This window comes from Leuciscus leuciscus (assembly GCF_965113295.1).
Source record: "Leuciscus leuciscus genome assembly, chromosome: 1".
NCBI lineage: Eukaryota > Metazoa > Chordata > Actinopteri > Cypriniformes > Leuciscidae > Leuciscus > Leuciscus leuciscus.
The window spans coordinates 52953527-52969365 of record NC_138725.1 but is presented as its reverse complement, the minus strand read 5'-3'; the positions used below and the strand labels follow the sequence as shown (position 1 = coordinate 52969365).

The following is a 15839-nucleotide window of genomic DNA, read 5'->3' as shown; positions in this document are numbered from 1 at the left end:
TCTCTCATATTGCGTAAGCTTACGCTATGGGAAAACTCCTTTTCTCGAGAATACTGAAGTTAAACTTTTTAAAACGCATTGCAGCTGCACTGCGAGCACAACTGAGCGCGGGAGCGATCATTGGCTGTGCTGCGGCAACTGCACGAACCTATGGCGAGGCAGCTCTGACGCGAGAACCAATCGGGGCGCTTGGCGCCCTGCCGCCTCGTACTTCAGATTTGACTCCTTCAGCGACTTCATCCACTTCACTGACCTGCGGAATACGAAGCTTCTCCGCCGTCGAAACGCCACTCAGCGGGACAGAGTTTTCTGAGGACGCCAGCTTCTTCGCCACCTTCAGCAAACCGTGTCGCTGTGCCATCCGGCGCGCATATCCTTTGACTGCTTCGTGTGTTTGCCGCTGCGATCCACACTCTAAAAGAGCTCATTTCGAGCGGCAGACCTCGTGTCGTTCGGGGCTTGGGTCGAGGAGGAGGACGACAAGGACAGCCTTTCTCTTGAGGGTTCGGATTGTGAAGACTGGGCGGGGTCCGTTTCCAGCCTGCCGCCATCCACTCAAGACAGTGTGAGAGCTAGCGTGGACTCTGAACTCATTCGAGTGCTTACTAAGGCTGTGGCAGACCTCGGGATCGACTGGTCTCCACCCGAGCAACCATCGCGCAGCAGGCTCGACGAGTGGTTCCTGCAGGGGTGCCGGCAGACCCCCCATCAGATGCCCGCTCCCTTCTTTCCCGAAGTCCACGAAGAGCTGACCAAATCGTGGAAGGCACCACACTCAGCTCGTATCAAGCCCTCTTTTTCTTCGGCGCTCTCTAGTGTGGACGGCGCCAAAGAGAAAGGCTATGAGGCGATTCCCCCCCTCGAAGAGGCGGTGGCCACCCACCTTTGTCCTTCTACCGCCGCGGGATGGAAGACCAAAGCTTCTCATCCCTCGAAGCCTTGCCGCATTACCGGGCAAGCAGCGTCGGCGCTTCACAAAATGGCTGTACTGCAAGTCTTCCAGGCCAAACTTCTCCGTTCCCTGGACAAGTCTGGTCAAGTCCAAGCCATCGGCAGAGGCATGGCCAACCTGATGGTGCTTGAGCGGCACCTTTGGCTGACCTTGACGGACATGAAAGATGCTAACAGAGGTATCATGGACTCCCCCGTCTCTACATCCGGCCTTTTCGGCCCGGCGGTTAAGTACTTTTCTGAGCGCTACACCGAGGCACAGAAGGCATCACAGGCGACGCGCCATTTCCTCCCCAAGCGCTCTAGCTCGGCGTTGAGTCACCAGAACAGGAGGAAGCCTCCTCCGCAACAAATCAAGTCAGCACCGCCAGTCACCCAGCCCCGCCCAGCGGCTGAAGTCCGTCGTCGCTCCCGCTCTGCTAGACGCGCTCCATTCCCTGAGAGGCGGGGACCCCGACCCAAGATTGTGTTGGACCCCGAGCCGCGTAAGCCGTCCTAGCTGCAGCGAGAAAAAGAGAGAATTCGAGTCCCGCCGAGGGCTGGACCGATCTCTCTAAAAATCCCCAGACATTTCCCAGCTCCCTCACAGGTAGCTGGAAATGTACAGCCAGCAGTAATCGAGTCTGCCACAGAGCACGCTCGCCTGCAAACAAACGCCGTTTTTACGGCGACCCAAATAAATCAAGAAAAGAGCTCCTTTTCTCATGTGTCATATGTAGGTCATGTGCCCGCTATAAAGTTTGCACACCTGCACATAAGCAAAATCCCCACAGTTACCAATTCGCCACCTCAGACTGCGAATTTAAGAAATGTAGGAGGTGCGCCCGTCACATGGTCCGCACCTCCACACACAAGCACTGTGCATGTAGTCTCAGACACTGTACAAATAATCTCAAAACTCCTGCCAGCTCATGCTGTCCATGTAGTTCAGGCGCCCAGTACAACGTGTGCGCCCCTACACATAAGCACTTCCAACACGGTGTCATCTTTTCCCCCTGCCAGGGAAGAAAAGGTAATGAACATAGACCGTGTACCCACTGCTATCAACGCTCCGCTATGTGTGAATACCCACACTGTACTTTGCTCACTGAAGCGCGCGCCTCTGTGCATGAGTGCCGTTCACACGGGCGGGGAAACATTAGACAGTCAGCTAGCCGGGCCCTTATCTCGCAACGACCCAAGCCCTGTACTCATTCAACCCCTAGCCATGAGGGCCAAAGCCTGGGAGGACATCCCAGACTTATCGCCCTGGATGCTGAACATAATAAAACGAGGTTACTCGCTCCAGTTTGCTCGCAGACCTCCGCGTTTTCTTGCCAAGGTCAAGACAACGGTCGAACAGGGCGTGACCCATGTTCTCCGTACCGAAGTGTCAAAACTGGTGAAAAAAGGGGCTATCGAAACAGTCCCTATGTTGCAGAGCGAGTCAGGCTATTACAGCCCCCGTCCGTGCCTATCTGGGATCTCTCTAAGGTTTTGGAGGCCATGAAGAGTTCCCCCTTTGAGCCGCTTCAGTCAGTAGACTTGAAGGCGCTACCATTCAAGACCGTTTTCCTGCTGGCACTCGCCTCAGTCAAGCGGGTAGGTGACCTACAAGCGCTATCCACAAGCGCTTCCTGCCTAGAATTCGGGCCGAACGACTCTAAGGTCGTCCTTAAACCAAGGCACGGTTACGTCCCTAAAGTGCTCTCCACTCCATTCAGAGCGCAGGTCATTTCCCTAGCCGCTCTCTCCTCGCCAGACATTGAGAGTGACGCGCATTTATCTGGAGCGCTCTGCCCCATTTAGGCAGTCAGAGCAGCTCTTTATATGCTTTGGTGGGCGCATTAAAGGTTTGGCCGCTACAAAGCAAAGACTGTCGCGCTGGATAGTAGATGCTATTGCGCTAGCTTACAAATCCAAAGGCCTTTCTTGCCCCTTGGGCGTCAGGGCTCACTTCACGAGAGGCATGACCTCGTCGTGGGCATGGTCCAGTGGTATTCCCATTGAGGACATTTGTGTGGCGGCCGGCTGCACCTGGCCCTCCACATTTGTAAAGTTTTATAACTTGGAGGTACCCACCTTACAGGCAAAGGTTCTCTCAGTATAGAAAGTGTTAAGCACCCCCACGATGTCTTAGGGTTCATACACATCTGGCACCGCTCTAGCTGGCCACTATATATCCCTTGTACCTGGAACTAGATTCCTAGATATCCAATATCTGAGGCCCGTTCTTCACCGGCTCATATTAGGATTATGCTTCTCTGTGATTCATACATATGCTTGGTCATGGTAAGCGAAGTCAGCACGCACGGCGTTTTACAAGGGGTTCCCATAGCGTAAGCTTACACGCGATACGAGAGACCTCTCGAAAGGGAACTACTCGGTTACTAAACGTAACCTCAGTTCCCTGACAAGAGGGAACTCATATTGCGTAGCCTGCCGTGCTACTGTGCTTGGATCAGGGGTCGCTTCAGTCGTTTAAACCTGAAGTACAAGGCGAGTCTCGCCAATATATAGCCTCTGACCACGCCCATATTGGCGGGCTATGACGCGGCAGGGCGCCAAGCGCCCCGATTGATTCTTGCGTCAGAGCTGCCTCGCCATAGGTTCGTGCAGTTGCCACAGCACAGCCAATGATCACTCCCGTGCTCAGTTGTGCTCGCAGTGCAGCTGCAATGTGTTTTAAAAGTTTAACTTCAGTATTCTCGAGAAAAGGAGTTTTCCCATAGCGTAAGCTTACGCAATATGAGTTCCCTCTTTTCAGTCTAGCCTTTCTGTAAGGCTAATGGTTTGACCATTTGAACGCAAGCTAATAAAACTCATCTTTCCATTTAAAGGAAAATTATATAGAATGATAAAGTACTATTTGTTCATACACAAAAAACAATACATGTATCTCTTATTTGACATAATATCAATGTAGTTACCAAAGAAATGGCTGAAAATTGCAGAAATGTGTTGATTTCTGAAGGGTCCTGAAACACCAAAGTTTTGGGGTGACACTGTGTGAGGTCCCCTGAGACAGCATGCACATGGGTGGGGCTAACTCAACATTGCCAAATGTGATTGGTATACAATAAAAAATGCCAGGGAAGTAACAAATCACTGGATTGGTTAAATAATGAGCAGCATAAAATATTATTTTCTCTTTTTTTAATTTGACTTCAGAGTTGAAAGTGGGCTTAAAGGGTGCATGGGCTTAATGGGTACACTTACCCTACTATTACTTTCATGACTTCAATTTACTTAGTGGTGGACTATATCGAAATAAAGTTTTACCAAACTTTTTTTTGCGCTCCCCTCGAAGTCCGCTCATAATTGTTCACAGGACACGCATTAGAGATGCATGTTACTACCAGGTGTAAAAAGAGATCTGTTTCAACTGACCACTTGACCAGAGACGGGATGTTTATACCAGATGTAAACAGGGCTTGCAAATCTCAGTAAACCTTTTATTTGCTTCTACAAATAACTGTAATGAATATGAACATAATTGGTGATACTTTCTTTTAAATTTACAATGGGATGATACTCTCTGGCTACTTAACCTGAAAAGAAAGATCAGATTTCAATTTGCAGTGTTTTGTTGTTGTTGTTGTTGTTTTTTGATGAGCTCTTAGTAGATTCATACTGTTATGCATGCCTTATATGGACCGAGATGGTGGGGTCCTATAACTTTTAGTAACATTTAAAACCATAACGTATTCTACTATTACGGACAGTCAAGATATAGAAAAGATATTGTCTCTTGTTATGACCCAGGTTTGTCTATGAAATATTCTCACAAAGCAAGAAAGCAAGTAAAGAATACACAGGAGGTGAAGACGAGGAAAAGTCTCACATAAAGACATCATACAGTTGGGATTAAGTGGCTGGATGAGACGTTGGGCTGTGCTGACCAGGCTGGAGAATTTGGGAAGGTCAATGATAAAAGCTCATGGTGCATACTGCTGCTGAGAAAAAAGTGGAGAGCTTAAAATACTGAAGAAGTGTGGATGATGGGCCAACACCACAACTGCCTCAGTGCGTCACACAAAAAGCGCAGAGATGGGAGCTGGCTGAAAAGACCTTTATAGCGCCGTCTGTGTGTATGATTGTCTCCGATCGCTATCCATCTCTCTAGATGTCTTCAGGCTTTCAGAGGACGTTACACTGAGATGGCAGCAATAAACCACATCATTAGATTCAATCTCACTCCACTCACAAACACATCGAGCTGACCGTTCCTCATTCCCACACTAACAAAAAAAGTCACTTTCTTTGAATAGGGTACAAAATGGGACTGAAGCTCTTAAAATATGAAATATATGTTTTTTTTCTTTTTCAACAGATTGTCAAACTCTGGATCGGTTAAAACAAAACAAAACAAATTACCATAAATTAAAATATCATTCAGTAGGAGCTAGCTAACAGGGGACCAAATGTTGTTTTGACATTTACAAATATAGTCATCACAATAATATTTGTAAACACTGATAAAAAGGCATTCAAATGTCAAGGAATGTCATTACCTCTGAGCTGGGACAGGCCAAATAAATAAATAAATGTGAGGGAAAAAAATCCTAATTTCAAACGGGATTTACAAATATTTGATTTGCTTAAAACTAGCTAGATTTCCTGCTAGATTAATTTATCTAATGCATGTAATCGTTTTCACAAAAAAACAACAAAAGCATGAAATTTGTGCCTCTATGGCTTCATTAAAAATAGTAATGGGACACCAAGGTGTACCATATTCATGAAAAGTGCAGAGTAAGCTGAAATAGTATAGTAAATAACTTTTAACACAGGGCTATGAAAACTTCGATGGAAAAACATGCCGACGAGAAAGAAGGATCGAGGGAAGAAAAACAAGTGAGAGCGAAGGACATTTGGTTCGCACACGCTCACAAACACTGTCTGAGATCACCACTCAAACTGTCTTCCCTAACTACCGGCTGTATTATCCGAACATGTCTGCATATCATCCTATCTCCCTCCTTCTCCTGCCATCCCAGTCTTCCCTCCCAGCCTCTAAGACCACTCGGCGAAATCTATAAATACGGCTTCCCCTCTACTGCTGCGTCTTACATTTCAGATCAAATTATCCAATCCAAATCCAACATGTTCCCCTGGCCTGACAGCTGAACACTGGCGTGTGAGGTTCTAGTGTCGGAACATCGATATCTTCACTGCACGAACGCCACAGTCTTCCCTCAGGGGAACAATTAGAACCTGAGCAGCGAAAAACTTCCCCGGTTACTCTGGTTCTGGTTCCAGGCAGTGTTAGTGTAGAACTAAGTGCCTGTGATTTAGATGTCAAAACAGATGCCCTCTGACATGAGCCTGAAGGCAGATCACATCACACAAGAGAATGAATGCTGGCGGCATGCAGGTGTGCAATTACTGAATATGCAAGTACTGGATGATCACCTAGGGCCTTACACTGCAGGAGTGGGGGAGAGACATGGCTGCATCTGAATTTCTGAAGTTTAATAGTAGGCTACATTTTTTAAAAAGATGGTTCTTTAAAGGTTCTTTACACGTAGTAAGAGTTCAATAAATTGTAAAGTAATCGTCCTGAAGAACCCTTTATTGTTCATTGTGTCAAAGTTTAGGGTTCTTTATTCCTGCCTTTTGTTTTTCAAATCTGTAACTGTCAAAGCCACCTCACTACTGGTTTTCTGGAGCTCATGCAGCTGTACAACTACACAGGCTGTCAACAAACTCTCAACAGATAAATGATTTCTTTCTTAAAATGTCTATACATTTTTACTTTAAGAATTGTAACTGGTTTCCTATCAGTCATGTTTTTTTCTCTTTTTAGTTTAACAGAGCATGTAAGTGCAGCTCTGTTCAATTAGGGACACTCATCTTCTCTTCTCCACAAAGTAAGTAATAGAGATATTGAATTTATGATCCATATTGTAAGAATTTTTAACTATTACTTTATGTCTAAACCCCCAGTCACAAGAAATCATCACAGCTATCATGACTTTAAATCACTTTTTTCTTTTAACACCATTTTTGCAAATTTTGGCCTTCATAAATATAACTGTTTTTACATAATCAATTGGAAGAGACAAACTTTAACTCTTAACTCAATTGTGTATTTCAGGTGCTGTCCCGTATCATAACCTCATCGTCTGCAGAGAGAAATTGTCACTCAGAATACACACATAATGAAGGACGTAAAGACATCATATATAGAGAGCATTGTAAAGATATTTCACTGGAACTTCATTACATCTGTATCATGTTTTTGCTACAGTTTGCCATGTCAATCAAAAGTAGAAGTACCTAATTGACTAAACGTCCTTTTTTAATATGTAAAACCCAAACAGAGGCAACAAAATATTATAAGACCAGGCAGATAGAGGACAAAAAAAAAAACAATATTCAAAAAATAATCAATAATCAATTCTCAATCAATAAATAAATATAAAAATAATATTAATAACACTAATATGAATATGAAGATACTAATATATATTACTGAAAATAAACTATTATTAAAAGGTTATTTATATTACCCTTAAGGTATAGCACTTTCAAAGCATTGTTCTTTATGGAACCTTATTAAAAGGGTTCTATTTATTACCAAAAACGATTCTGCTATTGTTACAAGCCAAATAACCCTAATTTGGTACTAGTCTTCTTTTCTTAAAGGTGCAGTATGTAACATTGACAGCTAGTGGTTGAAATGGGTACTGCAGTCCAAATTCAAAATATTGGGAGACGGTTGTTTTAATGTGTGTCTGCTCATAGAGCTTATTATGGAGGCCGAGAATTTTTTTAATCTTTGACCCGGCTCGTTTGCTGGCTTCCATGGCTGATGTGTATGAATACACTTGTCTCAATTCACTTACTTATACTACGCCCTAAAAGTATGTACTCTTTTTGTGAAGAAAAAGAAGATAGCCTACTTTTGAGTGTGTAGCAAAAAAAGTAGACTAGCTTTGGGACATACTAACACGTCATACAATTGCGTCTTTAACGGTTGCTCTCTGTTGCATCCTGTCACAGTAAACTGGCCTGTCAATCATCTTTTCACAGTTAAAATCCTCCACGTTTAAGAAAAAATCAATGAAGTCAATGCTACAATGTGTTCCATAACCAATCTACACAGCAGTTAAACATAGCTCAAACATATTAAGCAGCATTTCAAACACCATGAAAGTAAATAAAACATTTCACCGACCATTGGCGTCTTTGTACTGAACTTGGAGTGTTTTCTCTGTAAAGTTTGTTTGTCTGAATGACTGAGGACCTCCATGTCTTCACAGGTGCTCCAAATCAGTGACAATGACTGATCAGGTGACAAGAAGCCGGTTTAATGCGGCTGGTGCATTCTGGGAAGTGTAGTTCTTTGAGACTCATTTCTGAGATTCAGCTCTACATTATTCAGATGATAACCTACTCAGAGTAACCTACTAATATTAATTTGCCGATGGCAGCCATGTATTTCAAGATGCGCGAACGTCATGTCAATATAGCGATACCTTAAAAAAAACACTGCAATCTGACTGATTGTTGCATAGCTAAAGCCATATTCATGTTTGTTTTTTTGTCATTTTATAGTTATTTTTCACACGACCACAGACTGAGCCCACACGTGTACAAGGATAGCTGTTTTAGTGGAAATGACCACTTCAAACATTTTGGCACCCTGTTGCAAAAATTTATCAAAACTGACAACCAGACTCCAGAGAATCTTTCTGCACATATTTGGTTCTGATCAGACCAACATACTTTTGATCACAGTGGCGCCACCATCTGTCTCCAAAAGTTTCAAGTTCTTACTTGGAAATACTATCAATTACAACAGGGTTTCAGCATACACACTTGAACCCCCAATAATAAAGCAAAATCATCCAGTAAGCACCAGAGAGGATATGATGCTATTGAAATGCCCTTTAGTGTTGCAATAGCCTAGCCCCACAAATGACTTCAGCAATATGCTCCCCCACATAGTCCAGTAGAAATAGGCTTTTTGTTGTGCATATCTGAACAGAAACCATGTAAATTGGACAAATATGTTTAAGTGTAGTAGTTGTGCAAGTACAGACAACAAAAATATAAATGAACATTTATTAAAGTCAATGACATTTCCAGTTATTTTTGGCCATAGCCATATTCTTTAACATCAATGGGGCCGACAGATGCTCTTTCCCAGCGTAGATCTGAGGAACAAATGATTAGTGAGACTAAAGCCATGCATGACAACAACAAGTTACCAGAGTTAAACCAAACCTGTAAGCAGTTGATCACTTCCACTTCTGATGCTACAAGTGGTGTCACAGCAGCCACACACCTGGTCAGAACCATCTGCAGACACCCACCTGAAAAAGAAAACAACCGCAATTAAGTTAAAGCAACTAATTACCTGTACACTTATCTAGCAGGCAACATACCCATTAGCAGAGAATGAACAAGCTTTCTGTTCAGAACTTGGAGAGGTTGCCACCTTCAAAATGCATGTGATGTAGACCTGCAGAGACAATTGTTTGTACACCATGGCAGCATATCATACAAATGGTCACATAATTACAAGACATACATACCAGCCCACTGTCTGCTTGCTGGAACCGGAACGCCTCTAGCTGAAACCCTAGCTTATCACCTTGAGTCCGGGGCATAAAGTGAGACGTGGAGCCTGTGAGCTTGGCATCAACCAGGCACCTGTGAACAGAACACAGTTAGAAGTCACGCAACCCTTCTGGAAGCTGGGATACACGAGGTAGCACCTCTTACCCATTATTCTCAATAAAGGAGTATCTGGGGACAGAAGCAACATCAGGGACTGCAGTAGCCACGCAGCGGTCCACAAACACACGGATGGGAACATGGCTGTACAAACCCACTGATGCTTCAAGATTTATCATGTCACCCAGGAAGTACTGGTTAGAAGGTCTCTCAAATCTCCAGTCATCTGCAGAGAGAGAGAGAGAGAGAGAGAAAAAAAAAGAAGTCTTAACAGATGATTCACAAGCATACTACAAATCTGTTTGGCCTACACCAACCAGTCATGAGCTTGAGGGAGAAGACAAAGACTTCCTCTGCAACCTTAGTTGAGGCATATGGGATCCAAGTGGGCATTAAGGCATCACTGCTCACATCAAGCACTCTGTCAAGGTATAACAATCCCTTTTTAGTGCAAATTATAGCATATTCTGCAATCCTGAGTTAACTGAAATCTTACCTTGGATAATGACACTCGATACCAACCACCGCAACACTGCTCCTGACAATAGGACTACCATATGAAGCCTCTTGAGGGGTGTAGATAATGTTGAACTTATAAACAAGCTCATCCTCAGTCACCTAAACAGAAAGGTTAATAGAAGAACAGTCACATAGACAGAACCTCTCAGAACCTATTATTATTTTTGTCACAATAGAACCTTACCACTGATGTGCTGCTACATCCATGCAGTTCAGACTCAAAGATCAGCACTTGAGCAGAAGAATCCTCTCCAGTTGCAGTACAGCCTCCCAGTGTAAAGCCAGAGGACAACACTGGGTGCCCAGTCCCAAAGAAGTCCTTCATCACTTCCACATACAGTGAATTCTCTCCACACTGAGCAGCTACACTGTTGGCAGGAACAGGAAAAGGCAAGTCAAAAGGAACGTCTGGCTGCTGTGGCTCCTCTGGTAGACTTGGAAAGCTCCACGTCAGTTTCGCCAATGGACCCTGCAACAGCTCTTTTAATTGAACACCCATAAGATCTTGAGAAGACTTCCCAAAGTCAGTCCTGACTGGTGTCTGGACAGAAAACTGAGCGGGAAACCTTTGTGGTGCAAATACTGTGTTACTGGGAACCAAAGACATCCTGGAATCAGCCTGTCGAGAAGCTTGAGCTAATGTTCCAGGCTTAAACTCGCTTGGACTCTGATTATCTGCTGCTCCTGCTTTCCATTGTGCATCAGAAAATCCAAGTGCAAGAATAAACACCAATCCAAATCCAACCTGCCAAAACCCCATTATTGCCAAGCTTGTTTCAATGACACGTTAGGGTGCTACCATCCAAATTTATGCAGATGTCAATCAGAATGGCTCCACCTCTCTCGTGACCAGCATAATTTTTCTCTGCACCTGCCAATTTACTCAGTCAATATAACACAGGTGAAAGTCATTGATTCTAAATGAAGTACCATATAAGGGCATGTTATTAGTAGCTAAACCAAATAATTGCTTATTTGAAATATCAAAATGACAGATCAATTCCCTGAAACACAAACAACCCCAAGTCTTTTTGTGTCTTCCTTTTTTTATTCATTCAGAAACATGGCCACAGACAGAATTGTACACTATTCAAAATAACAAAGTCAAGTCAAGTTTATTTGTATAGCGCTTTTCACAATACAGATTGTATCAAAGCAGCTTCACAGTATTAAATTAAAATAATACAACAAAGTTTTTTCAAGAGGAATTTATTGATTGATAAAATTAAATTAAATATCCCCAAAATATTCCCAACTGAGCAAGCCAAAGGCAACAGTGGCAAGGAACCGAAAAACTCCATCAAGTGACCTAATGGTGTCCTAAAACTCCATCAGGTGACCTAATGGAGAAAAAAAACCTTGGGAGAACCCAGGCTCAGTCGGGGGCCAGTTCTCCTCTGGCATTTATGAGCTAGAGGCCGGATTGTAGTTTGAACTGTAGGATTATATGAATGCCTGACTGAAGAGATGCAATTTTAATCTAGTTTTAAACTGGGAGAGCGAGTCTGAGCAACGAACAGTATCAGGAAGACTATTCCAGAGTTTTGGAGCCAAATGTGAAAATGCTCTCCCTCCTTTGGTGGTTCTGGAGGTATGACCAAAAGCCTTGAATTTAGTGATCTTAAAGAGCGCGATGGATTATAGGGTGATAGAAGATCCGTTAAATAGACTGGAGCTAAGCCGTTTAGGGCTTTGTAAGTCAGTAGCAATATCTTATAATTAATACGGAGCTTAGTATACAAAGTTTAGTATGTTTCAGGTTTAGATTGTTACAAACGTTCTTCCCTCACATCAACAGCCATCTCCACAAGGGACTGAAATGGAGAAATTTAGTTCAGAACCAAAGGAATGCAGGATCATAACATTATTTTATTATAGATTCACTGATATGTTTTCTCCCCATTACAACTGTTATGTTTAGGTTGATCAGAGTGTTTGTGGATTCAATGTAGACTTCATTCTTTCTTGAACTATACTATATGCTGGTCAGCACCAAAAGACTATAATCTGAACAGTCTACTACAAAATTTTTATTTAAAATATGAACAGGTATGAACAAAAGACAAGCTCATTAATGAACATTAAGAACTTAAAACAATGTTGGTGTTTAAAGCATGTTTAACAAACTCCATAGATTTTTTACATCTATACTGAAAAACATGGTGAATGTAGTAAATCCAGATTACATTCATATACATACATTCATACATGGGGTGAGCGGGGCTAGTTGTAACACACATGGTTTAAAACTTTCCACACATGCTTGCATGACAAAACTTGGTGTATTTACTAGTTGCCATATCAACACTGTATAGAGAATTTTCTTTTCTTTTTTTTTTTTTCTTTTTTTTCAAAATTAAAAAATCTTTGTATGAAATCACTGAACATTTATTTAACCATAGCAAAAATAAATTTCTCACTGAAGTTGATTTTTCATCTCTGTTTTTGTATTAATTTAAAATTCGACAAATCTGATATTATTTTAATCTCATCTGTTATTTAACCAGCAGAAGACACTAGCAGGGTTTAAATTAGTTGCGCAGGTGCAGGGGCACAACCCTATTAGAACTATGCTATTCTATACTTTTATCAAATCTATCGAGAAGCCATGAGAAATAGATGAATTAAGACTGAAAGTCAATGTTCAGAAATTATTCATTATTATTGTTTTGAACTATGCTGTATAGCTTTTGCTGTGTTCTTGTTGTCAAAATTAAAAAATCCCATTATTTTATATGAAAAAGTTAATAATTGTATTTTATTGATTAAATATTTTAGTTTGTCTTGTATATTTTTTTTGATTAGATCATATAACATTTGAATCTGTCATATGATCATGTTACAATGTGCCCCTCACATGTTACAACATGCCCTATCTATGGGGCATGTTGTCACATTTTACTTCCATTCTTTCAGGGTAAATCAAGAAAAAATATACACTGTATTAAAGAAACAAAACCACATAATTGTACTAGACATGTGTGAAATTAATGTGGAAAAGAAATTCCCTGAACCCCAAGTGGTTCTCTTACGAGAGGTCTCTCGTACAGAGTAAGATATCTTACGCTAGGGGAAAATCCTTTTTCCGCGAGATATTGAAGCCAAAAATTATCCTTAATTTTGTTATAATGCAAAACGCGTTGCGGCAGCATGCAGACATAGGCGAGGCAGCTCGCGCGCCTATTGGCTGCTCTGCGGCAACTGCAGCAGCCTATCGAGCGAGGCCTGGCGTGAAGGCCTGGCGCCGAAATGGGCGTGGTCTAGGCCTATAAATACCGCTCGCAGGCAGCTATTATCTGATTTTTCATCCTTCAAGCGCAGCACACGCATCGCTGGAGCTGGAGAAGAAGCCGCGCTGTCTGAGAGAGAGCACCTTCAGCGGGACGAGTCACTGAAGTCGCTGGCCACGCCGCCTTCCTGCCTTCCTGCTGCGCTTTCCGGCGCTCATATCCTTTCCATTACTCTGTACTCTGTTTGTGTGTGTGTGTCGCCGCTGCGACACACATTCTAAAAGAGCTAGCATCTTTTTTCAAGATGCCTTCCTGCGGCTCGTGCAGAGCCACACTCAGCGACGGGGACCGCCACGTGGTTTGCGTTTCCTGCCTGGGTGAGGAACATGCAGTTCTCGCGCTCGCTGACGGCGGCTGCCCTCACTGCGAGCTGATGACTATGGCGACTCTGAGGACTCGCCTGGCCTTCTTCGCTGAGACTGCTCCCCCGCCCGCCGCGGTGTCGCACCGTAAAAAGCGCCGTGCCCAGCGGGTCCCGGAACCTTCCCCCAGCCGCCAAAGCTCGCCGGTTCGCCCGCTTGCTTCCCCGGCTTCGTCAGCCTCTCTTCCTGACGGACAGCGGCCGCCGTCTGCCGCCGCTTCCGTCGACATCGCTGACGAGGAAGCCCTGCTGGGAGAGGATGTTTCCTGCTCTATCCTGGCGTCAGGCAGTGAGGATTGGGCGGGCTCTGAGGATCCCGCGCCCCCTGCCCGCACATCGTCAGGCAAGATAGCGTCCATCGAGACGGAGCTCGGCGAGCCTCGGCCTCGAGTGGTCTTCGCCCGAGCAGCCCGCTCACAACCGGCTGGATGGCTTTTTCCTGCATGGGGAGCACGCTTCGCCTGCGTCCAGACCAGCACCTTTTCTTCCTGAGTTACACGAAGAAGTCGCTAAGTCCTGGAACGCCCCCTATTCAGCTAGAGTGCGTCCTGCTGTTTCTTTGGCATTCTCTGCAGTTGACGATGCCAAGAACAAGGGATACCTTTCGCTGCCGCCGGTCGAAGAGGCGATAGCGGCCCACTTATGTCCGCCCTCCGCTGGACGGTGCGCTAAGTTGGCCCTACCCTCTAAAGCTTGCCGCACGACGTCAAGCCTGCTCCGCCGCGCTTTCTCCGCCACCGGGCAAGCTGCGTCAGCGCTGCACACCATGGCTACTCTACAGATCTTCCAGGCCGATCTCCTCCGTAAGCTGGATGAGGAAGGACCTGACGCGATCTGCGTGCCGGACTTAAGGAGTGCCACGGACCTCGCTCTCCGTGCTACTAAGTCTGCAGCGCAGGCCATTGGACGGAATATGGCCTCTCTCACTGTGACCGAGAGACATCTTTGGCTGACGCTCTCGGAAATGGCAGAGTCCGAGCGCACCGCGCCCCGCTTTCCGCCACGGGCCTCTTTGGATCCTCCGTCAAGGATTTTGCGGAGAGATTCGCAGAGGTACAGAAAGCGTCACAGGCTATGAAGCACTTCCTCCCGAAGCGCTCCAGCTCTGCAGCAGGCCGTGCGAAACTGTCTGCACAGAGCTCACAGCCCCAGCCACCGTCCACTGCCGCCACTTCGCAGCGCCGCCAGGCCCGAAGTGCGAGACCGCGCTCCCGCTCATCCGGTCGCCGCCCCGCCGTGCGTGGTCCGCGACCTAGGATTACGGTAAAGTCCGAGGCCCCGAAGTCGTCCTAGCACGTCTAGGAAAACGACGGTGTTCAAGTCCCGCTACGGCCGGACTCACACCAAAGCTATTCGCTCGTCCAGTTCCAGCAAATGTGACTGTTCCAGTGTTTTCTGCAGCCAACAAGCCGGTTCTGTCACCCGCTTGCCTGCACACAAATGCCGTTTTCACGGCTACCCAGATAAATCCCCAAAAGAGTGTATTTTCTGGTGTCCCGGCCACGGCCGATGGTGTCTCATGTGTAGTAAGAATGCCCACTGCCCAGTGCCCATCTCTACACACAAGCACAGCCTGTCACACAGGGCTTGCGCACATAAAATCGACTCAGATCGGTTGCGCTTCAAACATGGTGAATGTGCCCACTACCCAGTGCCCACTAACACCACGCTGAGCGAGCGGAGCGCGCTTCGTATTCAACCCCTAGCTATTCATGCAGACGCATGGGCAAAGCTGCCCGGGGTTTCGAAGTGGGTGCTGGACATTATAAAAAGAGGCTATTCGCTACAGTTTCGCCGACGCCCTCGCCGCTATGCGGCGCGCGTCGAGACCACGGTAAAAGCAGAAGTAGCACATTTACTTCGAGCCGAAGTGGCGAAACTATTGAACAAAGGGGCCATAGAGCCTCTCTCTCAAGTTCAGAGCGAAGGAGGGCTATACAGCAGATACTTCCTGGTACCGAAAAAAGACGGGGGTCTCAGACCCATACTAGATCTAAGGCAACTGAGTGCTTGTGAAGCGACAGTTCAGGATGCTCACGACCAGACAAATC

General features: G+C 45.1%; 1 protein-coding gene across 1 annotated transcript in view; it reads right to left on the bottom strand.

Annotated features, from left to right (window-relative positions):
- Positions 1 to 8945: 8945 nt before the first annotated feature.
- The window catches only part of LOC309479024 (zona pellucida sperm-binding protein 3-like), a 28157-nt gene continuing 21263 nt past the window's right edge, over positions 8946 to 15839 (bottom strand). Inside the window, exons 3-8 of the mRNA XM_082142869.1 lie at positions 9936 to 10039; positions 9667 to 9844; positions 9477 to 9594; positions 9327 to 9403; positions 9166 to 9254; positions 8946 to 9095 (exon numbers count right to left, since the gene is read on the bottom strand). Coding sequence (XP_081998995.1) covers positions 9028 to 9095; positions 9166 to 9254; positions 9327 to 9403; positions 9477 to 9594; positions 9667 to 9844; positions 9936 to 10039 — 634 coding nt within the window. The 3' untranslated portion in view covers positions 8946 to 9027. The remainder of the gene's footprint in view (positions 9096 to 9165; positions 9255 to 9326; positions 9404 to 9476; positions 9595 to 9666; positions 9845 to 9935; positions 10040 to 15839) is intronic.